The sequence below is a fragment of the Oncorhynchus masou genome, chromosome 13, assembly GCF_036934945.1.
Source record: "Oncorhynchus masou masou isolate Uvic2021 chromosome 13, UVic_Omas_1.1, whole genome shotgun sequence".
Lineage (NCBI taxonomy): Eukaryota > Metazoa > Chordata > Actinopteri > Salmoniformes > Salmonidae > Oncorhynchus > Oncorhynchus masou.
The window spans coordinates 182,776-209,090 of record NC_088224.1 but is presented as its reverse complement, the minus strand read 5'-3'; the positions used below and the strand labels follow the sequence as shown (position 1 = coordinate 209,090).

At 45.0% G+C, this 26,315-nt stretch overlaps 1 protein-coding gene across 1 annotated transcript; it reads left to right on the top strand.

Moving 5' to 3' along the window:
• The first annotated feature begins 3,661 nt into the window (after positions 1-3,661).
• On the top strand, positions 3,662-25,599 carry LOC135551645 (sodium-dependent neutral amino acid transporter B(0)AT1-like). The gene is made up of 12 exons (XM_064982827.1): positions 3,662-4,241; positions 10,084-10,224; positions 11,927-12,064; positions 13,754-13,935; positions 14,429-14,539; positions 14,618-14,730; positions 14,898-15,026; positions 16,166-16,322; positions 16,414-16,615; positions 16,852-17,011; positions 20,615-20,777; positions 23,718-25,599. Exons 1-12 carry the CDS (start codon positions 4,040-4,042, stop codon positions 23,931-23,933), a joined length of 1,914 nt encoding a protein of 637 aa, XP_064838899.1. The 5' UTR covers positions 3,662-4,039; the 3' UTR covers positions 23,934-25,599.
• Positions 25,600-26,315: the final 716 nt, after the last annotated feature.

Genomic DNA, 26,315 nt, shown 5'->3' with positions numbered 1-26,315 from the left:
TTTTAATTAACGTATTGTGATGTGGAATCTGCATATGGAAAAAAAGTGGATTTTGAAAAAGTAATCAATATAAACTGTTGATTTGGAGGTAAAATTTCAAACACATGATTATCAAAATCACGGTCGCCAATTTTCAACACGGTCAAACCTTTGAAACAACGTCAGATCTTCAACATAATATGTCTACTATAGGAATACAATTGGCTGGGCGGCAGGGTAGCCTAGTGGTTTGAGCTTTGGACTAGGAACTGGAAGGTTACAAGTTTAAACCCCGAGCTGACAAGGTACAGATCTGTTGTTCTGCCCCTGAACAGGCAGTTAACCCACTGTTCCTAGGCCATCATTGAAAATAAGAATTTGTTCTTAACCAGTTAAATAAAGGTCAAATTAAATAAATAAAGACAGCTCTAGTATCCCATCCAGGGATTTAACAGCTCTCAACCCGTCTAGTATCCCATCCAGGGTTTTAACAGCTACCCCTTGAGTATCCCATCCAGGGGTTTAACAGCTCTCAACCCGTCTAGTATCCCATCCAGGGTTTTAACCAAGCCCAACCCTGCTTCGCTTTGATATGTGTCTCTGACTATTACCAATGTGCTATTAACTCTCAACCCTTCTAGTATCCCATTAACCAAGCCCAACCCTGCTTAGCTTTGATATGTGTCTCTGACTATTACCGATGTGCTATCGTGTGGATGATTGTTGCGAAATCTCCACATAATAGATTTACTGGTGCTATCAAAGTCACTCCAAAGGTTCCACGGAGCCAATGAATTGTACCTTTACGTTACCAATCATATACTGTACGATCAATGATGCTATTTAGACCTATAAAGCGTTTCAGAAGTGGTCAACAGCTAAGTATTAAATTCAGAGCCAGGAAAATAGACCGTACATATTTAGGACTTGGGTTTCAAGCTTTGGTTGATTTCAAATGGAATCCAAGAGGTAATAATACATACGATTGATTCACATCTCGATAATTTAACAAGGATTTTGCCGGGGCGGCAGGGTAGCCTAGTGGTTAGAGCGTTGGGCTAATAACCGGAAGGTAGCAAGTTCAAATCCCCGAGCTGACAAATCCCCAAGCTGGCAGTTAACCCACAAAATCCATCTGTTTCTCTCTCACCTTTATTTAACTTGGCAAGTCAGTTAAAGAACAAATTCTTATTTACAATGACGACCTATGTTTAAATGTTGATATTTTGGTTGTGTTGTCAAACAAACAATTAAATATTACTTTTGTAAGACAGTAATGTTAAAGTTTTTAATTAAATCAACCTTAAAATGAGTAACACATCCATGGTCACATTTAGAGGTTACTGTGACTATAAATGTATTCGTATGTAATCCTAGGAAGCGTTCAAGGTCACAGGTCTGTGGAAATCTACACTAATCTACAGAGAATCTCAAACGGCATTGATCACTTACGCCGTGTACTTTAATGTAATCTCAACTGTAATGTAATCTCAACTGTAATGTAATCTCCACTGTAATGTATTCTCCACTGTAATGTACTTTAATGTAATCTCCACTGTAATGTAATCTCCACTGTAATGTAATCTCCACTGTAATGTAATCTCAACTGTAATGTAATCTCCACTGTAATGTAATCTCCACTGTAATGCACTTTAATGTAATCTCAACTGTAATGCACTTTAATGTAATCTCCACTGTAATGTAATCTCCACTGTAATGTAATCTCAACTGTAATGTAATCTCAACTGTAATGCACTTTAATGTAATCTCAACTAACTGCAATCCAGGCCATGTAGTTGTGCTATTAGATCAAGCACAGTGATAACACATTACATTGTTGTAGAAATAAACCAAATAGCTGATATTGTATTCCCGTTTAAACTTTAGTGCGCTTTAAACTATTTTTTTTTAAAGCGCAGTTGATAACACATTTAGGTGACAACTAATCAGAAAATCTGACTTTGATCTTCCAAATGAAATTTGGTTGGGAGTTTAACAAACGTTTTGGCTGTCTTTGTTTTTGATTGGTTGAAAATCGGTTGGAATCTCATTGATCAACGAATCTACCAAATAGTATCCAATTTCTCCACGTTGAAATGACGTAGTGTGCCCAGTGGATTACATTCTCACTTGATTAATTGATTTTGGATCAACTCTATAGTCTTTAATAAACAATAGGCAGAAGGATTCAACTTCATCAATAGGTTATTGATTTACATGTATTGGTTTTAGTAAATTGAGCAAATATATCTCAGGTGTAAGAACCTTCCAAACTCAACCTTTTATTGTCCTACTCAAGTCGTATGGGAGTTTTCACCGAACAACTTTTCTACTTTTCTTTGAATCACAGCCATTTCATGCGATCCATACAGACATCTAAACATTCATATAATCGACTGTATTAAGTCATATAGAGTATGGAACAGGTGACATCGGTGGGCGTTCAGCCACAGAGCAGAACTAGACTGTACAGATTAATTTATGTTAAAGGTTGACTGAATGTTTGTTTTACTCCATGTGTAACTCTGTGTCGTTGTATTGTTCTGTTCTATTGTTCTGGAGCGTTCTATTGTTCTGGAGCGGTCTATTGTTCTAGATTGTTCGGTCTATTGTTCTAGAGCGTTCTATTATTCTAGAGCGTTCTATTGTTCTAGAGCGTTCTATTGTTCTGGAGTGGCCTCTTGTTCTAGAGCGTTCTATTGTTCTAGAGCGTTCTATTATTTTAGAGCGTTCTATTGTTCTAGAGCATTCTATTGTGCTGGAGCGTTCTATTGTTCTGGAGCGTTATATTGTTCTAGAGCGTTCTATTGTTCTGGATTGTTCTGGAGCGGTCTATTGTTCTAGAGCGGTTCTGGAGCGGTCTATTGTTCTGGAGCGGTCTATTGTTCTAGGTCTATTGTTCTGGAGCTATTGTTCTGGAGCGTTCTATTGTTCTGGAGTTCTGGAGCGGTCTATTGTTCTGGAGCGGTTCTATTGTTCTGGAGCGGTCTATTGTTCTGGAGCGGTCTATTGTTCTGGAGCGGTCTATTGTTCTAGAGTTCGGTCTATTGTTCTGGAGAGGTCTATTGTTCTATTGTTCTGGAGCGGTCTATTGTTCTGGAGCGGTCTATTGTTCTGGAGCGGTTCTATTGTTCTGGAGCGGTCTATTGTTCTGGAGCGTTCTGGAGCGTTCTATTGTTCTAGATTGTTCTGTTCTATAGTTCTGGAGCGGTCTATTGTTCTGGAGCGGTCTATTGTTCTGGAGCGGTCTATTGTTCTGGAGCGGTCTATTGTTCTGGAGCGTTCTATTGTTCTAGAGCGTTCTATTGTTCTGGAGCGGTCTATTGTTCTGGAGCGGTCTATTGTTCTAGAGCGTTCTAATAAGTAATAGGCTGCCTTTTTGGATGTAGACCCTCACTTCCGTCTGTAAAACAATGCCAATTACGTGACTGCTCTTCCGTGATGTTTTAACCATTATAAAGATGGCTGATCTTTTAGCCGACACAACCTGCTGACGATGTGTATAATATCTCACTGGCTCTGATCAATCCTCAGATAACTGAAGCCACTGTGAAACCAAAGTTCAGCAGAAGTGCTGTGACAGTCCCCCTTGAAATAAGACATTTAGAGGGTAAAGGCCACACAAGGTAGGCAGGACACACGCAACAGTCAACCAGCTGACAGTAGAGAGGCTAGATGCAGTCAACCAGCTGACAGTAGAGAGGCTAGATACACTCTGCAGTCAACCAGCTGACTGTAGAGAGGCTAGATACACTCTGCAGTCAACCAGCTGACAGTAGAGAGGCTAGATACACTCTGCAGTCAACCAGCTGACAGTAGAGAGGCTAGATACACTCTGCAGTCAACCAGCTGACAGTAGAGAGGCTAGATACAGTCTGCAGTCAACCAGCTGACAGTAGAGAGGCCATTCAGATCATTTTGTTGTCTACAACCATCCTGAGACCCTTTCTAAGTGAACAAAAAAGCCAGCAGCTGAAAGAGAAAGAGAACTAGAGAGAGAGAGAGACGGAGAACTGCATCTTCATTGGGTGAGGAAGACTTCACTATCCAGCCGGTTGCCATGAGATTCCCCAAGCTGCCCAACCCAGGTCTGGATGACCGGATCCCGTCTCATAAGGAGCTGGAGAGGATGGAGAAAGAGGAGGCTGGGGACAGGCCCAAATGGGACAACAAGACCCAGTACATGCTGACCTGTGTGGGCTTCTGTGTGGGGCTGGGGAACGTGTGGAGGTTCCCTTACCTGTGTCAGAGCCATGGAGGAGGTAGGGGAGAAAGAGGGGGTTTGATTGTATGCAACATTGTGGTAAATGAATGAAAAGGATTTTGAGATACCTATTTCAGTAGAAATGAAATTAAATGAAATGGGGGAAACTACAAACCACAGTGAGATTACAAAACATTACATTGAGCAAGGCATTTAATAAACCTAGTTGCTCTGGATGAGAACGTCTACTGAATAACTAAAATGTCAAACGTAGGACGAGTCAACAACATTATTTGGGTAATAAGATATAAGAGATAACAGAATATGAGTTTTTAAAAGAGGGATCTTTTACTGGAGAGTTCATTTAAAATTGTGATTATCTGAACACTAACACTTTTATAACACAATAAAACACCTGCTACTGTTGCAATATTGGAAATGTGTTCAGTAGACTATTGTTGATTTGTCAACTGATCAAAACAACCAACAAGAGATTCAAATCCTGTGTTCCCAGATTATGAATCCATTCCTGATCTTGTGTTCCCAATTATGATCCCGTGATCTTGTGTTCCCAGAAGCGTTTATGAATCCATTCCTGATCTTGTGTTCCCAGATGAAATCCATTCCTGATCTTGTGTTCCCAGAAGCGTTTATGAATCCATTCCTGATCTTGTGTTCCCAGAATCCATTCCTGATCTTGTGTTCGTTTATGAATCCATTCCTGATCTTGTGTTCCCAGAAGCGTTTATGAATCCATTCCTGATCTTGTGTTCCCAGGAGCGTTTATGAATCCATTCCTGATCTTGTGTTCCCAGGAGCGTTTATGATCCCATTCCTGATCTTGTGTTCCCAGGAGCGTTTATGAATCCCGTTCCTGATCTTGTGTTCCCAGGAGCGTTTATGAATCCCATTCCTGATCTTGTGTTCCCAGGAGCGTTTATGAATCCATTCCTGATCCTGTGTTCCCAGGAGCGTTTATGAATCCATTCCTGATCTTGTGTTCCCAGGAGCGTTTATGATCCCATTCCTGATCTTGTGTTCCCAGGAGCGTTTATGATCCCATTCCTGATCCTGTGTTCCCAGGAGCGTTTATGATCCATTGTCCTGTGTTCCCAGGAGCGTTTATCCCATTCCTGATCCTGTGTTCCCAGGAGCGTTCCCCATGATCTTGTGTTCCCAGGAGCGTTTATGATCCCATTCCCAGGAGCGTTTATGATCCCATTCCAATCCTGTGTTCCCAGGAGCGTTTATGATCCCATTCCATCCTGTGTTCCTGATCCTTCCAATCTTGTGTTCCCAGGAGCGTTTATGATCCCATTCCTCCTGTGTTCCCATCCCATGTGTTTCCCAGGAGCGTTTATGAATCCATTCCTGATCTTGTGTTCCCAGGAGCGTTTATGAATCCCCTGATCTCCCAGGAGCGTTTATGATCTTGTCCTGTGTTCCCAGGAGCGTTTATGATCCCATTCCTGATCTTGTGTTCCCAGGAGCGTTTATGATCCCATTCCTGATCTTGTGTTCCCAGGAGCGTTTATGATCCCGTTCCTGATCTTGTGTTCCCAGGAGCGTTTATGATCCCGTTCCTGATCTTGTGTTCCCAGGAGCGTTTATGATCCCATTCCTGATCTTGTGTTCCCAGGAGCGTTTATCTTTGTGATTCCATCCTGTGTTCCCAGGAGCGTTTATGATCCTGTGTTCCCAGGTTCCCAGGAGCGTTTATGATCCCGTTCCTGATCTTGTGTTCCCAGGAGCGTTTATGATCCCGTTCCCAGGAGCGTTTATGATCCCATTCCAATCCTGTGTTCCCAGGAGCGTTTATGATCCCATTCCAATCCTGGAGCGTTGTTCCCATTCCAATCCTGTGTTCCCAGGAGCGTTTATGATCCCATTCCAATCTTGTGTTCCCAGGAGTGTTTATGATCCCATTCCAATCCTGTGTTCCCAGGAGCGTTTATGATCCCATTCCTGATCTTGTGTTCCCAGGAGCGTTTATGAATCCATTCCTGATCTTGTGTTCCCAGGAGCGTTTATGAATCCATTCCTGATCTTGTGTTCCCAGGAGCGTTTATGATCCCATTCCTGATCTTGTGTTCCCAGGAGCGTTTATGATCCCATTCCTGATCTTGTGTTCCCAGGAGCGTTTATGATCCCGTTCCCAGGAGCGTTTATGATCCCATTCCTGATCCTGTGTTCCCAGGAGCGTTTATGAATCCATTCCTGATCTTGTGTTCCCAGGAGCGTTTATGATCCCGTTCCCAGGAGCGTTTATGATCCCATTCCTGATCTTGTGTTCCCAGGAGCGTTTATGATCCCATTCCTGATCTTGTGTTCCCAGGAGCGTTTATGATCCCATTCCTGATCTTGTGTTCCCAGGAGCGTTTATGATCCCGTTCCTGATCTTGTGTTCCCAGGAGCGTTTATGATCCCATTCCTGTTCCTGTGTTCCCAGGAGCGTTTATGATCCCATTCCTGATCTTGTGTTCCCAGGAGCGTTTATGATCCCGTTCCTGATCTTGTGTTCCCAGGAGCGTTTATGAATCCATTCCTGATCCTGTGTTCCCAGGAGCGTTTATGATCCCATTCCTGATCCTGTGTTCCCAGGAGCGTTTATGATCCCATTCCTGATCTTGTGTTCCCAGGAGCGTTTAATGAATCCATTCCTGATCCTGTGTTCCCAGGAGCGTTTATGATCCCGTTCCTGATCTTGTGTTCCCAGGAGCGTTTATGAATCCATTCCTGATCTTGTGTTCCCAGGAGCGTTTATGATCCCGTTCCTGATCTTGTGTTCCCAGGAGCGTTTATGATCCCATTCCTGATCCTGTGTTCCCAGGAGCGTTTATGATCCCATTCCTGATCTTGTGTTCCCAGGAGCGTTTATGATCCCATTCCTGATCTTGTGTTCCCAGAAGCGTTTATGATCCCGTTCCTGATCCTGTGTTCCCAGGAGCGTTCATGATCCCGTTCCTGATCTTGTGTTCCCAGGAGCGTTTATGATCCCGTTCCCAGGAGCGTTTATGATCCCATTCCAATCCTGTGTTCCCAGGAGCGTTTATGATCCCATTCCAATCCTGTGTTCCCAGGAGCGTTTATGATCCCATTCCAATCTTGTGTTCCCAGGAGTGTTTATGATCCCATTCCAATCCTGTGTTCCCAGGAGCGTTTATGAATCCATTCCTGATCTTGTGTTCCCAGGAGCGTTTATGAATCCATTCCTGATCTTGTGTTCCCAGGAGCGTTTATGATCCCATTCCTGATCCTGTGTTCCCAGGAGCGTTTATGATCCCATTCCTGATCTTGTGTTCCCAGGAGCGTTTATGATCCCATTCCTGATCTTGTGTTCCCAGGAGCGTTTATGATCCCATTCCTGATCTTGTGTTCCCAGGAGCGTTTATGAATCCATTCCTGATCTTGTGTTCCCAGGAGCGTTTATGAATCCATTCCTGATCTTGTGTTCCCAGGAGCGTTTATGATCCCATTCCTGATCCTGTGTTCCCAGGAGCGTTTATGATCCCATTCCAGATCTTGTGTTCCCAGGAGCGTTTATGATCCCATTCCTGATCTTGTGTTCCCAGGAGCGTTTATGATCCCATTCCTGATCTTGTGTTCCCAGGAGCGTTTATGATCCCATTCCTGATCTTGTGTTCCCAGGAGCGTTTATGATCCCATTCCTGATCTTGTGTTCCCAGGAGCGTTTATGATCCCGTTCCTGATCTTGTGTTCCCAGGAGCGTTTATGATCCCATTCCTGATCTTGTGTTCCCAGGAGCGTTTATGATCCCATTCCTGATCCTGTGTTCCCAGGAGCGTTTATGATCCCATTCCTGATCCTGTGTTCCCAGGAGCGTTTATGATCCCATTCCTGATCTTGTGTTCCCAGGAGCGTTTATGATCCCATTCCTGATCCTGTGTTCCCAGGAGCGTTTATGATCCCGTTCCTGATCTTGTGTTCCCAGGAGCGTTTATGATCCCATTCCTGATCTTGTGTTCCCAGGAGCGTTTATGATCCCGTTCCCAGGAGCGTTTATGATTCCATTCTTGATCCTGTGTTCCCAGGAGCGTTTATGATCCCGTTCCTGATCTTGTGTTCCCAGGAGCGTTTATGATCCCGTTCCCAGGAGCGTTTATGATCCCATTCCAATCCTGTGTTCCCAGGAGCGTTTATGATCCCATTCCAATCCTGTGTTCCCAGGAGCGTTTATGATCCCATTCCAATCTTGTGTTCCCAGGAGTGTTTATGATCCCATTCCAATCCTGTGTTCCCAGGAGCGTTTATGATCCCATTCCTGATCTTGTGTTCCCAGGAGCGTTTATGAATCCATTCCTGATCTTGTGTTCCCAGGAGCGTTTATGAATCCATTCCTGATCTTGTGTTCCCAGGAGCGTTTATGATCCCATTCCTGATCCTGTGTTCCCAGGAGCGTTTATGATCCCATTCCAGATCTTGTGTTCCCAGGAGCGTTTATGATCCCATTCCTGATCTTGTGTTCCCAGGAGCGTTTATGATCCCATTCCTGATCTTGTGTTCCCAGGAGCGTTTATGATCCCATTCCTGATCTTGTGTTCCCAGGAGCGTTTATGAATCCATTCCTGATCTTGTGTTCCCAGGAGCGTTTATGAATCCATTCCTGATCTTGTGTTCCCAGGAGCGTTTATGATCCCATTCCTGATCCTGTGTTCCCAGGAGCGTTTATGATCCCATTCCAGATCTTGTGTTCCCAGGAGCGTTTATGATCCCATTCCTGATCTTGTGTTCCCAGGAGCGTTTATGATCCCATTCCTGATCTTGTGTTCCCAGGAGCGTTTATGATCCCATTCCTGATCTTGTGTTCCCAGGAGCGTTTATGATCCCATTCCTGTTCCTGTGTTCCCAGGAGCGTTTATGATCCCGTTCCTGATCTTGTGTTCCCAGGAGCGTTTATGATCCCGTTCCTGATCTTGTGTTCCCAGGAGCGTTTATGATCCCGTTCCTGATCTTGTGTTCCCAGGAGCGTTTATGATCCCGTTCCTGATCTTGTGTTCCCAGGAGCGTTTATGATCCCGTTCCTGATCTTGTGTTCCCAGGAGTGTTTATGATCCCGTTCCTGATCTTGTGTTCCCAGAAGCGTTTATGATCCCGTTCCTGATCTTGTGTTCCCAGGAGCGTTTATGATCCCATTCCTGATCCTGTGTTCCCAGGAGCGTTTATGATCCCGTTCCCAGGAGCGTTTATGATCCCGTTCCTGATCTTGTGTTCCCAGGAGCGTTTATGATCCCATTCCTGATCTTGTGTTCCCAGGAGCGTTTATGATCCCGTTCCCAGGAGCGTTTATGATCCCGTTCCTGATCCTGTGTTCCCAGGAGCGTTTATGATCCCGTTCCCAGGAGCGTTTATGATCCCGTTCCTGATCTTGTGTTCCCAGGAGCGTTTATGATCCCATTCCTGATCTTGTGTTCCCAGGAGCGTTTATGATCCCGTTCCTGATCTTGTGTTCCCAGGAGCGTTTATGATCGCGTTCCTGATCTTGTGTTCCCAGGAGCGTTTATGATCCCGTTCCCAGGAGCGTTTATGATCCCATTCCTGATCTTGTGTTCCCAGGAGCGTTTATGAATCCATTCCTGATCTTGTGTTCCCAGGAGCGTTTATGAATCCATTCCTGATCTTGTGTTCCCAGGAGCGTTTATGATCCCATTCCTGATCTTGTGTTCCCAGGAGCGTTTAATGAATCCATTCCTGATCTTGTGTTCCCAGGAGCGTTTATGATCCCATTCCTGATCTTGTGTTCCCAGGAGCGTTTATGATCCCATTCCAATCCTGTGTTCCCAGGAGCGTTTATGATCCCATTCCAATCCTGTGTTCCCAGGAGCGTTTATGATCCCGTTCCCAGGAGCGTTTATGATCCCATTCCAATCCTGTGTTCCCAGGAGCGTTTATGATCCCGTTCCTGATCCTGCTGGTTCTGGAGGGGATTCCACTGCTGCACCTGGAGTTTGCCATCGGACAGCGCCTCAGGAGTGGCAGTGTGGGGGTGTGGGGATCTGTCAACCCTTACCTCACTGGCATTGGTGGGTGACAGTCCATTCCTGATTACGGTATCTGTGTGAAATTCCTGTGATCATGTCTGACAAAACCCGTGTGGTTTCAGGAATACGGTTATAAGTAGCTATACGTTTTTAAGTTTTGCAATATTATGTATTATGTATAGCATACTTAAACATACAGTACCAGTCAAAAGTTTGGAAACAGCTACTCATTCAAGAGTTTTGCTATATTTGTACTATTTTCTACATTGTAGAATAATAGTGAAGCTATCCAAACTACGAAATAGCACATATGGAGTCATGTAGTAACCAAAAAAAGTGATAAACAAATCAACATATATTTTACATTTCAAATCAAATCAAAGTTTGTTTGAGAATCTTCAAAGTAGCCATCCTTTGCCTTGATGACAACTTTGCACACTCTTGGCATTCTCTCAAACAGCTGAATGAGGGAGTCACCTGGAATGCATTTCAATTAACAGCTGTGCAAAGTTGTAGAATTTCATTTGTAGAATTTCTTTCCTTCTTAATGCTTTGAGCCAATCAGTTGTGTGGTGAAAAGGTCGGTGTGGTATACAGAAGATAGCCCTATATGGTAAAAGACCAAGTCCAAATTATGGCAAGAACAGCTCAAATAAGCAAAGAGAAATGACAGTCCATCATTACTTTAGGACATGAAGGTCAGTCTATCTGGAAATTTCCAAGAAATGTGAAAGTTTCTTCAAGTGCAGTCACAAATATCATGAAGTCCTATGATGAAACTGTCTCTCATGAGGATCGCCACAGGAAAGGAAGACCCAGAGTTACTGCAAAGAAACCACTATTAAAGGGCACCAATATCAAGAAGAGACTTGCTTGGGCCAAGAAACAAGAGCAATGGACATTAGACCGGTGGAAATCTGTCCTTTGGTCTGATGAGTCCAAATTTGAGAGTTTTGGTTCGAACCGCCGTGTCTTTGTGAGATGCAGAGTAGGTGAACGGATGATCTCCGCATGTGTGGTTCCCACTGTGAAGCATGGAGGAGGAGGTGTGATGGTGTGGAGGTGCTTTGCTGGTGACACTGTCTGTGATTTATTTAGAATTCAAGGCGCACTTAACCAGCATGACTACCACAGCATTCTGCAGTGATACGCCATCACATCTGGTTTGCGCATAGTGGGACTATCATTCATTTTTTAACAATGACCCAAAACACACTTCCAGGCTCCTTAAGAGTTGTTTGATCAAGAAGGAGAGTGATAGGGAGCTGCATCAGATTATCTGGCCTCCACAATCACCCAACCTCAACCCAATTGAGATGGTTTGGGATGAGTTGAACCGCAAAGTTAAGGAAAAGCAGCCAACAAGTGTTCTGCATATGTGGGAAATTCCTCATGAAGCTGGTTGAGAGAATGCCAAGAGTGTGCAAAGCTGTCATCAAGGAAAAGGGTGGCTACTTTGAAAAATCAAAAATATATTTTGATTTGTTTAACACTTCTTTGGTTACTACATGATTCCATATGTGTTATTCCGTAGTTTTGATGTATTCACTATTATTCTACAATGTAGAAAACCGTTTTTTTGTTTTAATAAAGAAAAACCCTTGAATGAGTATGTGTGTCCAAACCTTTGACTGATACTCTGTATACTGTATATACTTAGACACGGCATACTTGAATACACTTTAATATGCTAATAATTCACTGGACTGTACAGGGAATGTAAGTAACATTTGTTCTGAAACAGGTATTGCCTCCATGTTGGTATCATTCCTGGTTGGGATGTACTACAACACCATCATGGCCTGGATCATGTGGTACCTCTTCAACTCCTTCCAGGACCCTTTGCCTTGGAGTCAGTGTCCCCTCAATGCAAACAAGACAGGTACAGAACTTCCTTCGTGAATAACAGTTGGTACTGGTAGCGACCTTAACTAATACGTAGCTACCTCGGTACCCAGCTACCTCGATTACCCAGCTACCTCGGTTACCCAGCTACCTCGGTACCCAGCTACCTCGATTACCCAGCTACCTCGGTTACCCAGCTACCTCGGTTACCCAGCTACCTCGATTACCCAGCTACCTCGGTTACCCAGCTACCTCGGTTACCCATCTACCTCGGTTACCCAGCTACCTCGGTTACCCAGCTACCTCGGTTACCCAGCTACCTCGGTTACCCAGCTACCTCGATTACCCATCTACCTCGATTACCCAGCTACCTCGGTTACCCAGCTACCTCGGTTACCCAGCTACCTCGGTACCCAGCTACCTCGATTACCCAGCTACCTCGGCTACCCATCTACCTCGGTTACCCAGCTACCTCGGTTACCCAGCTACCTCGGTTACCCAGCTACCTCGGTTACCCATCTACCTCGATTACCCAGCTACCTCGGTTACCCATCTACCTCGGTTACCCAGCTACCTCGGTTACCCAGCTACCTCGGTTACCCAGCTACCTCGGTTACCCAGCTACCTCGTTTACCCAGCTACCTCGGTTACCCAGCTACCTCGGTTACCCAGCTACCTCGGTTACCCAGCTACCTCGGTTACCCATCTACCTCGGTTACCCAGCTACCTCGGTTACCCAGCTACCTCGGTTACCCAGCTACCTCGTTTACCCAGCTACCTCGGTCACCCAGCTACCTCGGTTACCCAGCTACCTCGGTTACCCAGCTACCTCGGTTACCCATCTACCTCGGTTACCCAGCTACCTCGGTTACCCATCTACCTCGATTACCCAGCTACCTCGGTTACCCATCTACCTCGGTTACCCAGCTACCTCGGTTACCCAGCTACCTCGGTTACCCAGCTACATCGGTACCCAGCTACCTCGATTACCCAGCTACCTCGGTACCCAGCTACCTCGGTACCCAGCTACCTCGATTACCCAGCTACCTCGGTTACCCAGCTACCTCGGTACCCAGCTACCTCGATTACCCAGCTACCTCGGTTACCCAGCTACCTCGGTTACCCAGCTACCTCGGTTACCCAGCTACCTCGGTTACGATGTTCAGACGTCTTGGCGTAAAGGTTTTTGAGGTGTTGGCGTGACAGAGTCCCGGTCAGGGCGACCCCCCCCCGAGAAAAAATATATCTAAACTTAGCTAGCTAGCCTAATAACAGCATGATAGCAAGCAGGATCAGCTCACGGGTTAATTGACGCCGTCACGAAAACGATGCACACACGTCCATGGGGAAGATGTCTGTGTGATATTATTTCAGATGGTCAGATAGCTAGCAACTAGCAAATTAATATATATATATATATATATATATATGATACATATAGCTACGTATAACTAAGCTAGCAACAATGACAAGAAGCTGCCTTGAGGGGGAGGTAGCTGTTATTAATACCATGTTGTTTTGAGGTGTTTTTGACTCATCTCATCTATTCTGTATCAAGCTGAATCTTGCTTTTTCATTCTGTATCATGCTGAATACATTGGCAGTAAGATCGCTAGCTAGACAAACATTGAGAATTTAGACCGACCCAACTTCTATCTCATTTTCATATTAGCTGTTATCATTCTTAGATCCAGACAGAAACAGTTTGAATATCGGCCCCCTGCAGGTCTGGTGTCAGAATGCGCACGGAGCTCCTCAGTGGATTACTTCTGGTACAGAGAGACACTCAACACCTCTACGGCCATAGATTTATCTGGAGGCCTTCAGTGGTGGATGGTGCTAGCCCTGGTGTCTGCCTGGACCTTACTCTATGTCTGCTGTATCAGGGGGATTGAGACTACTGGCAAGGTACCAGCTCAGATTCACTCTCCCTGTTTATGAGGGAGGTCAAATTTCAGTAAAAAATAATGGCTTGCCTTGGGAATGGGTGCCAGTTGTCTTTTGGCTGGTGTGTCTCTGTCTCTCTCTCTCTTTCTCTCTCTCTCTGTCTCTTTCTCTCTGTCTTTCTCTATCTGTCTCTTTCTCTCTCTGTCTCTCTCTCTCGGTCTCTCTCTCTCGGTCTCTCTCTCTCGGTCTCTCTCTCTCTATTTCTCTCTATCTCTCATTCTCTCTCTCTCTGTCTCTCGTTCTCTCTCTCTGTCTCTCGTTCTCTCTCTCTCTCTGTCTCTCGTTCTCTCTCTCTCTCTCTCTCTGATTCTCTCTCTCTCTCTCTCTGTCTCTCTCTCTGTCTCTCTCTCTCTCTCTGTCTCTCTCTCTGTCTCTCTCTCTCTCTATCTCATTTCATAAGTGGTTCTAGATTCAGTTTGTGTAACAGTTTTAGAATCTCTCTCCTTCTCATCAGGCTGTGTACATAACATCCACCCTGCCCTACTTGGTGCTCACCATCTTTCTGATCAGAGGACTGACTCTCAAAGGTTCTCTGGATGGAATCAAGTTCCTCTTCACACCAGACGTAAGCATTAACTGTATGTGCTAACGTTGTCGTGACACTAAAATCAACACAAAGGCTGACTGTTTTCTATTTCTCCAGGTGAATGAGTTGATGAACCCGTCTACCTGGCTGGATGCAGGGGCGCAGGTGTTCTACTCTTTCTCCTTGGCCTTTGGAGGTCTCATCTCATTCTCCAGCTACAACTCTGTACAGTAAGCAAATCCTTATTCAAACTTTTTTTTAAACACTTTTATTGCGGCTGAATCCTCATCCGCAATAAAGTAGATCACAGATGCTCATAGACATTATTCCCAAGGATCTTGTCTTTTAATCTCTTCAAATTATTTCAGTAATTTTCTTCCATTGTCTGTTTCTCCAGCAACAACTGTGAACAGGACGCTGTCATCATCTCCATCATCAACGGAGCCACCTCCGTCTACTCTGCTACCGTCATCTACTCCATCATAGGCTTCAGGGCCACGGAGAAGTTTGACGACTGCTCGGATGGGTAAATTCCTAGTTCCTTCTTGGTTGAATCCATATTTTCAATCAAATTCAATGTAGATTGAACTCATATTTGTTGACAACACTGTCAAGCATATGTCAAAATTGGATTTAATAAATAGGGATTACAGGAAGAAAATCTAATGAGTTTGGTATTTACTTCTATATGTTCTATTCCTAGTAACATCATGGCCCTGCTGAATGTGTTCTCTTCCTTGTGACATCATGGCCCTGCTGAATGTGTTCTCTTCCTTGTGACATCATGGCCCTGCTGAATGTGTTCTCTTCCTTGTGACATCATGGCCCTGCTGAATGTGTTCTCTTCCTTGTGACATCATGGCCCTGCTGAATGTGTTCTCTGCCTTGTGACATCATGGCCCTGCTGAATGTGTTCTCTTCCTAGTGACATCATGGCCCTGCTGAATGTGTTCTCTTCCTAGTAACATCATGGCCCTGCTGAATGTGTTCTCTTCCTTGTGACATCATGGCCCTGCTGAATGTGTTCTCTTCCTTGTGACATCATGGCCCTGCTGAATGTGTTCTCTGCCTTCTGACATCATGGCCCTGCTGAATGTGTTCTCTTCCTTGTGACATCATGGCCCTGCTGAATGTGTTCTCTTCCTTGTGACATCATGGCCCTGCTGAATGTGTTCTCTTCCTTGTGACATCATGGCCCTGCTGAATGTGTTCTCTTCCTTGTGACATCATGGCCCTGCTGAATGTGTTCTCTGCCTTGTGACATCATGGCCCTGCTGAATGTGTTCTCTTCCTTGTGACATCATGGCCCTGCTGAATGTGTTCTCTTCCTTGTGACATCATGGCCCTGCTGAATGTGTTCTATTCCTTGTGACATCATGGCCCTGCTGAATGTGTTCTCTTCCTTGTGACATCATGGCCCTGCTGAATGTGTTCTCTTCCTTGTGACATCATGGCCCTGCTGAATGTGTTCTCTTCCTTGTGACATCATGGCCCTGCTGAATGTGTTCTATTCCTTGTGACATCATGGCCCTGCTGAATGTGTTCTCTTCCTTGTGACATAATGGCCCTGCTGAATGTGTTCTCTTCCTAGTAACATCATGGCCCTGCTGAATGTGTTCTCTGCCTAGTGACATCATGGCCCTGCTGAATGTGTTCTCTTCCTAGTAACATCATGGCCCTTGTGAATGCATTTGATCTCCCTGAGCACTACTTCACTGTGAACAACTATGAGGAAGTTCTTCAACATTTCAACAGCACATCGCCGGACATCATCCAGGGATTAAACCTGAAGACCTGTGATCTACAGCAGTTTCTCAGTCAGGTAGTGAAATTACACGATGTCCAATCCAAGACACATCCTTTACTCTAAGGGACACCAGAACTTTCTTATGTCCGTACTGTGTTCCCTGTAGGGTGTGGAGGGAACTGGTCTGGCCTTCATCGTGTTCACAGAGGCCATCACCAAGATGCCCGTCTCTCCTCTCTGGTCCATCCTGTTCTTCATCATGCTCTTCTGTCTGGGACTGTCCACCATGTTTGGGAACATAGAAGGGGTCGTGGTGCCCCTTCAGGATCTCAACATCTTCCCCAAGTGGCCCAAAGAAGTCTTAACAGGTTAGTGACACACGGAAGCTGAGATTTCTTCTTCTAAACAGCACTAAATCAAAATGTCTTCAAACCAAGGCATTGTCTTCAACATCCCAGTTGTTCAGGGATTGAGATCACAAACTTGTTGTTGACCTTTAACCTCTCTGCGCACGCACCTTTAAGGGAGTATCCCTCTGAACATCCAATGAAAGAACCTTGGTTGCCGACGTTTAAACAACTGTCTTTGTTTCGTCTTCTTTCAGGCGTCACTTGTATTGTTTGCTTCACGGTCGCTCTCATATTCACCCAGCGGTCTGGTAACTACTGGCTGGCTCTGTTCGACGGCTTTGCCGGCTCCATCCCTCTCCTGGTCATCGCCTTCTGTGAAATGGTGTCTGTTGTTTACATCTACGGGATAGACAGGTGAGTCCAGATACTGAAACACCACAAACTAAAAATAGAACTGAATAGAATAGAAAATACCGAATTGTCAAAGGTATGTGGAGATGTACAGTAGATGTCAAACGTTTGGACACACCTACTCATTCAAGGGTTATTCTTAATAGTTTTGCTATAGAGCCTACCGGACTTATTTTACTCTCCTTGTCCCCGAATTCCTACCACAAACTCTGAACCTTTTCATCTGGATCATCATAGCTAGCTAACCGCAACCCGGGTTGACTACTCCTCGCTAACGTTTTCGTCCCGGAGCTGGCACCAACTAGCCTGGGGCTAGCCCATGCTAGACCCATCTCCTGGCTCACTCCTGGGCTACAATATCCAGACACTTTCTACTGCCGGTACGGGGCACGGAACCCCACCGAACCTCTAAGACTGGAATACCGACATAATCTGCCCGAGGATTCCAACAGGCCCCTCAGGCGCGACGCCCGCTGAAGGCCCATTCTGCTAACCTGCAAGGCCTGCTAGCTACCTAGAGCTACTTGGAACTTTACTAACTCCACGACTGGTTTATCGACGTCACTGCACGAAGAGGCAAAAACAGACTTACCCCCATCGCAACGTCCCCCAAAGGCTAACTTGCTAGCCCTGGTCTACTAACTGCTAGCTTATTTAGCCCCGGCCTACTAACTGTTAGCGTGTTAGCATCGGCCTGCTAACTGTCTGAATCGCCTTGTCCCCAGTCAGCCCAACCACTCACTGGACCCACTACTGTCTTATTGTAGTGGGTTTATTTTACTGTCTTATTTCACTGTAGAGCCTCTAGCCCTGCTCAATATGCCTTAACCAACCATGTTGTTCCACCTCCTGCATATGTGATGACATCACCTGGTTTAAAAGTCTCTAGAGACTATATCTCTCTCTTCATTACTCAATGCCTAAGTTTAGTTTACCTCCAATGTACTCACATCCTACCTTACCTTTGTCCGTACATTATGTCTTGAATCTATGCTATTGTGCCCAGAAACCTGCTCCTTTTACTCTCTGTTCCGAACGTGCTAGACGGCCAGTTCATATAGTCTTTAGCCGTACCCTTATCCTACTTCTCCTCTGTTCCTCTGGTGATGTAGAGATGAATCCAGGCCCTGTAGCCCCCAGTTCCACTCCCATCCCCCAGGGTCTCTCATTTGTTGACCTCTGTAACCGTAAAAGCCTTAGTTTCATGCATGTTAACATTAGAAGCCTACTCCCTAAGTTTGTTTTATTCACTGCTTTAGCACTATCTGCCAACCCGGATGTGTTAGCCGTGTCTGAAACCTGGCTTAGGAAAACCACCAAAAACCCTGAAATCTCCATCGCTAACTATAACATTTTCCAAGATAGAACTGCCAAAGGGGGCCGTGTTGCAATCTACTGCAAAGATAGCATGCAGAGTTCTGGTGTTAGCCTGCAGAGTTCTATATTACTAAGTCTGTACCCAAACAATTTGATCTTCTACTTATAAAAATTCACCTTTCCAGAAACAAGTCTCCCACCGTTGCCGCCTGCTATAGACCACCCTCTGCCCCCAGCTGTGCCCTCGATACCATATGTGAATTGATTGCACCCCATCTATCTTCTGAGCTCGTGCTACTAGGTGACCTAAACTGGGACGTGCTTAACACCCCGGCCATCCTACAATCCAAGCTTGATGGCCTCAATCTCACACAAATGATCAAATCCGTAACTCCAGAACTGTAAACACGGGCACCCTCATAGATGTCATCCTAACGATCTCGCCCTCCAAATATACCTCTGCTGTTTTCAATCAAGATCTCAGCGATCACTGCCTCATTGTCTGCTTCCGTAATGGGTCAGCGACCAAACAACCTCCACTCATCACTGTCAAACACTCCCTGAAACACTTCAGCGAGCAGGCCTTTCTAATCGACCTGGCCGGGGTATCCTGGAAGGATATTGACCTCATCCCGTCAGTAGAGGATGCCTGATTATTCTTTAAAAGTGCCTTCCTCGCCACCTTAAATAAGCATGCCCCATTCAAAAAATGTAGAACTAGGAATAGATATAGCACTTGGTTCACTCCAGACCTGTCTGCCCTTGACCAGCACAAAAACATCCTGTGGCGTTCTGCATTAGCATCGAATAGCCCTCGTGATATGCAACTTTTCAGGGAAGTTAGCAACCAATATACACAGGCAGTTAGGAAAGCTAAGGCTAGCTTTTTCAAACAGAAATGTGCATCCTGTAGTACTAACTCAGAAAGATTCTGGGACACTGTAAAGTCTGTAAAATAAGAGCACCTCCTCCCAGCTGCCCACTGCTCTGAGGCTAGGAAACAGTCACCACGGATAAATCCACTATAATTGAGAATTTCAATAAGCATTTCTCTACGTGTCCATACTAGACATGACAGCCCCATTCAAAAATGTAGAATCACGTGTTCCATACGAACACGTGTTCCATACGAGACATGTGTTCCATACTAGACACGTGTTCCATACCAGACGCGTGTTCCATACCTGATGCGTGTTCCATACTAGACACGTGTTCCATACCAGACGCGTGTTCCATACCAGACGCGTGTTCCATACCAGACACGTGTTCCATACCAGACGCGTGTTCCATACCAGACGCGTGTTCCATACCAGACGCGTGTTCCATACCAGACGCGTGTTCCATACCAGACGCGTGTTCTATACCAGACGCGTGTTCCATACTAGACGCGTGTTCCATACTAGACGCGTGTTCCATACGAGACGCGTGTTCCATACGAGACGCGTGTTCCATACCAGACACGTGTTCCATACCAGACACGTGTTCAATACTAGACACGTGTTCCATACGAGACACGTGTTCCATACTAGACACGTGTTCCATACTAGACACGTGTTCCATACGAGACACGTGTTCCATACTAGACACGTGTTCCATACCAGACACGTGTTCTATACTAGACGCGTGTTCCATACCAGACACGTGTTCCATACCAGACACGTGTTCCATACCAGACACGTGTTCCATACCAGACGCGTGTTCCATACCAGACACGTGTTCCATACCAGACACGTGTTCCATACCAGACACGTGTTCCATACCAGACGCGTGTTCCATACCAGACACGTGTTCCATACCAGACACGTGTTCCATACCAGACGCGTGTTCCATACCAGACACGTGTTCCATACCAGACACGTGTTCCATACCAGACTATATAAGTACCCCAGGGGTGTAAATTTGTCTTTAGAAGTAGGGGGGCATAAATATTATTATTTATTTTTATCCAGTTGGATAAACACTCCGAACAGCCTTCCCGACCCCTCAGAGGCGTCCACATGGTCCTAAAGCACACTATTGCCTCGTTTTGTATCACGTTCCAAGTATAAAACTGTGTGGAACAAAGATGCAATTTCAGGATGTGGGGGGGGGGAAGACATGTCCCCAGTGAAAGTTGCGCGCCTGAGTACACCTTAGGTCTTCATTAGACCTAAGGGGTACATCAAACTTGGGCACATGTATCACAGAGTGCATATTCCTCTTCATTTTTATATCACGGGGAACTTTCACTCTGATAACCAGCCATTGGAACATCGAAATCCCAGTTAATTCACTCTCCTACTCCGACAGGTTTAACGCAGACATAGAGTTCATGATTGGACACAAGCCCAACCTGTTCTGGCAGGTGACCTGGAGGTTGGTCAGTCCAGTCATCATGCTGGTGATTTTCATCTTCTACTTCGTCACCCAGGTCAGCGGGGAGCAGACCTACCTCGTATGGGACCAGGACTCGGTAAGCCTTGTTGACAGGAAAGAGTTCATGAATGTTGTTGATATCCCCTGCATCCCAAATGGCACCATATTCGCTGTGTAGTGCACTACTTTAGACCAGAACCTATAGGGTAGTAGTGCACTACTTTAGACCAGGGTCTATAGGGTAGTAGTGCACTACTTTAGACCAGGGTCTATAGGGTAGTGGTGCACTACTTTAGACCAGGGTCTATAGGGTAGTAGTGCACTACTTTAGACCAGGGCCTATAGGGTAGTGGTGCACTACTTTAGACCAGGATCTATAGGGTAGTAGTGCACTACTTTAGACCAGGGCCTATAGGGTAGTAGTGCACTACTTTAGACCAGGGTCTATAGGGTAGTGGTGCACTACTTTAAACCAGGGTCTATAGGGTAGTAGTGCACTACTTTAGACCAGGATCTATAGGGTAGTAGTGCACTACTTTAGACCAGGGTCTATAGGGTAGTAGTGCACTACTTTAGACCAGGGTCTATAGGGTAGTGGTGCACTACTTTAGACCAGGGTCTATAGGGTAGTAGTGCACTACTTTAGACCAGGGTCTATAGGGTAGTAGGGCACTACTTTAGACCAGGGTCTATAGGGTAGTGGTGCACTACTTTAGACCAGGGTCTATAGGGTAGTAGTGCACTACTTTAGACCAGGGCCTATAGGGTAGTAGTGCACTACTTTAGACCAGGGTCTATAGGGTAGTGGTGCACTACTTTAAACCAGGGTCTATAGGGTAGTAGTGCACTACTTTAGACCAGGGTCTATAGGGTAGTAGTGCACTACTTTAGACCAGGGCCTATAGGGTAGTAGTGCACTACTTTAGACCAGGGTCTATAGGGTAGTAGTGCACTACTTTAGACCAGGGTCTATAGGGTAGTAGTGCACTACTTTAGACCAGAACCTATAGGGTAGTAGTGCACTACTTTAGACCAGGGTCTATAGGGTAGTGGTGCACTACTTTAGACCAGGATCTATAGGGTAGTAGTGCACTACTTTAGACCAGGGCCTATAGGGTAGTAGTGCACTACTTTAGACCAGGGTCTATAGGGTAATAGTGCACTACTTTAGACGAGGGTCTATAGGGTAGTAGTGCACTACTTTAGACCAGGGCCTATAGGGTAGTAGTGCACTACTTTAGACCAGGGTCTATAGGGTAGTGGTGCACTACTTTAGACCAGGGCCTGTAGGGTAGTAGTGCACTACTTTAGACCAGGGTCTATAGGGTAGTAGTGCACTACTTTAGACCAGGGTCTATAGGGTAGTAGTGCACTACTTTAGACCAGGGTCTATAGGGTAGTAGTGCACTACTTTAGACCAGGGTCTATAGGGTAGTAGTGCACTACTTTAGACCAGGGTCTATAGGGTAGTAGTGCACTACTTTAGACCAGGGCCTATAGGGTAGTAGTGCACTACTTTAGACCAGGGTCTATAGGGTAGTAGTGCACTACTTTAGACCAGGGTCTATAGGGTAGTAGTGCACTACTTTAGACCAGGGTCTATAGGGTAGTAGTGCACTACTTTAGACCAGGGTCTATAGGGTAGTAGTGCACTACTTTAGACCAGGGTCTATAGGGTAGTAGGGCACTACTTTAGACCAGGGTCTATAGGGTAGTAGGGCACTACTTTAGACCAGGGTCTGTAGGGTAGTAGTGCACTACTTTAGACCAGAACCTATAGGGTAGTAGTGCACTACTTTAGACCAGGGTCTATAGGGTAGTGGTGCACTACTTTAGACCAGGATCTATAGGGTAGTAGTGCACTACTTTAGACCAGGGCCTATAGGGTAGTAGTGCACTACTTTAGACCAGGGTCTATAGGGTAATAGTGCACTACTTTAGACGAGGGTCTATAGGGTAGTAGTGCACTACTTTAGACCAGGGCCTATAGGGTAGTAGTGCACTACTTTAGACCAGGGTCTATAGGGTAGTGGTGCACTACTTTAAACCAGGGTCTATAGGGTAGTAGTGCACTACTTTAGACCAGGGCCTATAGGGTAGTAGTGCACTACTTTAGACCAGGGTCTGTAGGGTAGTAGTGCACTACTTTAGACCAGGGTCTATAGGGTAGTAGTGCACTACTTTAGACCAGGGTCTATAGGGTAGTAGTGCACTACTTTAGACCAGGGTCTATAGGGTAGTAGGGCACTACTTTAGACCAGGGTCTATAGGGTAGTAGTGCACTACTTTAGACCAGGGTCTATAGGGTAGTAGGGCACTACTTTAGACCAGGGTCTATAGGGCAGTAGGGCACTACTTTAGACCAGGGTCTATAGGGTAGTAGGGCACTACTTTAGACCAGGCACTACTTTGGACCAGGGTCTATAGGGTAGTAGGGCACTACTTTAGACCAGGGTCTATAGGGTAATAGTGCACTACTTTAGACCAGGGTCTATAGGGTAATAGTGCACTACTTTAGACCAGGGTCTATAGGGTAATAGTGCACTATTTTAGACCAGGGCCTAAAGTAAAGACTTTCACTTGTTGAAGTTTAAACCATTTGTTGCTCTTATGCCACAACAACTCTTTAGTATCTAGATTGGAAATGTATCTAGTTGTCAACAGTTTTTTGAAGTTGATACATTACACAGGATATATAGCCGTATGTGGACACCCAATCATATTAGTGGATTCGTCTATTTCAGCCACACCCATTGCTGACAGGTGTATAAAATCGAGCCCGCCGCCATGCGATCTCCATAGACAAACAATGGCAGTAGAATGGTCCGTATTGAAGAGTTCGTTCCGGTTCTCTTAACACAGTATGGACCCGGAACTTAATCCAGAATCTAAACTAATTACACAAAACTTTAGTTCTAGATTATCCAAGATGAATCAATTATCAACAAATGAAAACACTATTGAGGATAAACCAAGTTAATTTAATAAAATAAGTTATTTTGTTGTTCCCTGATTTCCTTCATCTCCCTGGTTCTAGGAGGAGTTCCCTACTCTGGCAGACCGTCAGTATCCCGACTGGATCTACTTCATCATATTTATTTTGGCTGGCATTCCCAGTCTGGCTGTCCCTGGAGTCGCCATATTCAAATTCACCTACAACCGCTGCTGCCAGAAAGACAACGGCTTCAGAGAAGAAGACAGCATCAACTCTGTCTCTGCTAAAATACAGATGATAGAAAAACCGATGGACTAAAAGTAACAGGTTCACCTTCAGTTCTGGATTTCAATGAAAAGTTGTTTTTACCTTGTTAGCTCGGGGGATTCGTCCCCGAGGCCGGTATCGCTGCTGGAGCCGCGCGTCAACGGGGCGGGGGGGGGGGGGGGGGGGCTGTCACGACTTCCACCGAAGTTATTCCCTCTCCTTGTTCGGGCGGCGTTCGGCGGTCGACGTCACCGGCTCTCTAGCCGCCACCAATCCATGTTTCATGTTTCCTTTTGTTTTGTCTGTTTTACACACCTGGTTCCCATCTCATAATTATGTTCCTTATTTAACCCTCTGGTTTCCCTTTCTGTTTTGTGCATGATTGTATTCCGGTGTGTTGTAATTTGAGTCCTGTTTAGTCCTTGTTTGGAACGGGATTTTGTTACGTTTTGGATTGAGTAAATCAGTGATTGTTACTCTTATCTGTGTCCTGCGCCTGACTCCTTCGCTATCTTTTAGATAGACTCTTACAGCTGTAACTTAACAAAATGTGGAAAGAGTCAAGGGGTCTGAATATTTTTCCGAATGCTCTGCATTTTACTTGCTTTGTAAACATACAGTGGCTTGCGAAAGTATTCACCCCCCTTTGGCATTTTTTCCTATTTTGTTGCCTTACAACCTGGAATTAAATTGGATATTTTGGTGGTTTGTATCATTTGATTTACACAACATGCCTACCATTTTAAAGTTGTAAAATACTTTTTTATTGTGAAGCAAACAAGAAATAAGACAAAAAAAGAAAGAAAACTTGAGCATAACTGTCCCCCCTCCCCCAAAGTCAATACTTTGTAGAGACATCTTTTGTAAGTCTCTTGGGGTATGTCTCTATAAGCTTGGCACATCTTTCCACAGGGACCTTTGCCCATCCTTCAATGCAAATCTGATCCAGCTCCTTCAAGTTGGTTGGATTCTGGTGGTGTACCGTAATCTTTAAGTCGTACCACAGATTCTCAATTGGATTGAGGTCTGGGCTTTGACTAGGCCTTTCCAAGACATTTAAGTGTTTTCCCTTAAACCACTTGAGTGTTGCATTAGCAGTATGCTTAGGGTCATTGTTCTGCTGGAAGGTGAACCTCCGTCCCAGTCTCAAATCTCTTGAAGACTGAAACAGGTTTCCCTCTATAATTTCCCTGTATTTAGAGCCATCCATCACTCCTTCAATTCAGACCAGTTTCCTTGCCGATGAAGAACGTCCCCATAGCATGATGCTGCCACCACCATGCTTCACTGTGTTATTTGGGTGATGAGAGGTGTTGGGTTTGTGACAGACAAAGCATTTTCCAAAAAACCTACATCTGACCAGAGTACCTTCTTCCATATGTTTGGGGAGTCTGTGGCTTAAAGTGGTCCTATGGACAGATACTCCAGTCTCCGCTGTGGAGCTTTGCAGCTCCTTCATGGTGATCTTTGGTCTCTTTGTTGTATCTCTGATTAATGCCTTCCTTGCCTGGTCTGTGAGTTTTGGTGGGCGGCCCTCTCTTGGCAGGTTTGTTGTGGTGCCATATTCTCTCCATTTTTTAACAATGGATTTAATGGTGCTCTGTGGGATATTCAAAGTTTCGGATATTTTTATATAACCCAACCCTGATCTGAACTTCTGAATACATAAACACGCACCACTTTTCCTTTTTTAATTATTAAAAATTTTCTGAAACAAGTTATTTATTTTTATTTTTTTCATTTCACTTCACCAATTTGTATTTTTTTTTGTGTATGTCCATTACATGAAATCCAAATGAAAATCTATTTAAATTGTAGGTTGCGATGCAACAAAATAGAAAAACCGCCAAGGGGGATGAATACTTCTGCATTGCCACGGTAATGAGAAGTGAATTCAACCAGTACCTTAGTTCCCACTGTCTCATACTGGAGGGAACACCTGTTAGGTTTTACTCAAAGGAGACGTATTTGTGCAGCTGAAATATTGGAACGCAACGCAAACGGAGATCTGTAGATGAGTTGGCGAAGACTGTGAAATCACGATGGAGAGCCTTTCACAGCCTAAAGACAGACCTGGGTAAGGGGCACCAGGGAGAAAGATACTTTAATTATCAGCACATTTAGCTAATGAAGACTACAGTGACAATGAGTGGATAGAGATGGAGGATGTGAAAAGGAAGCTAAAACGACAGAAGTATGGAGAGTCCTATATTATGTAACAAAAAGCTCGCCTTTGTTTCAGAGTTTGACTAGCTGGTTGGTGTACTCTGACATGTCCCAGATCAGATTGAGGAAGTAGGTGTGGTTTCAGTCCACATTCTGACCAAAGGGCAAACTCTGGGCATAGGCATGGAACCTAATGCCCCAAAACCACAGAATGTATCGCTGATTAGAAGTAAAGGAGGTTACTGAATGAAATAGAATGTGTCCACT

Bases quoted from the DNA above. Each gene is read 5' to 3' on its own strand.
- LOC135551645 (XM_064982827.1), top strand. From the start codon at position 4,040: ATGAGATTCCCCAAGCTGCCCAACCCAGGTCTGGATGACCGGATCCCG. The intron at 10,225-11,926 runs GTGGGTGACAGT...GTTCTGAAACAG, and splicing joins CCCTTACCTCACTGGCATTG to GTATTGCCTCCATGTTGGTA. The intron at 13,936-14,428 runs GTACCAGCTCAG...CCTTCTCATCAG, and splicing joins GGATTGAGACTACTGGCAAG to GCTGTGTACATAACATCCAC.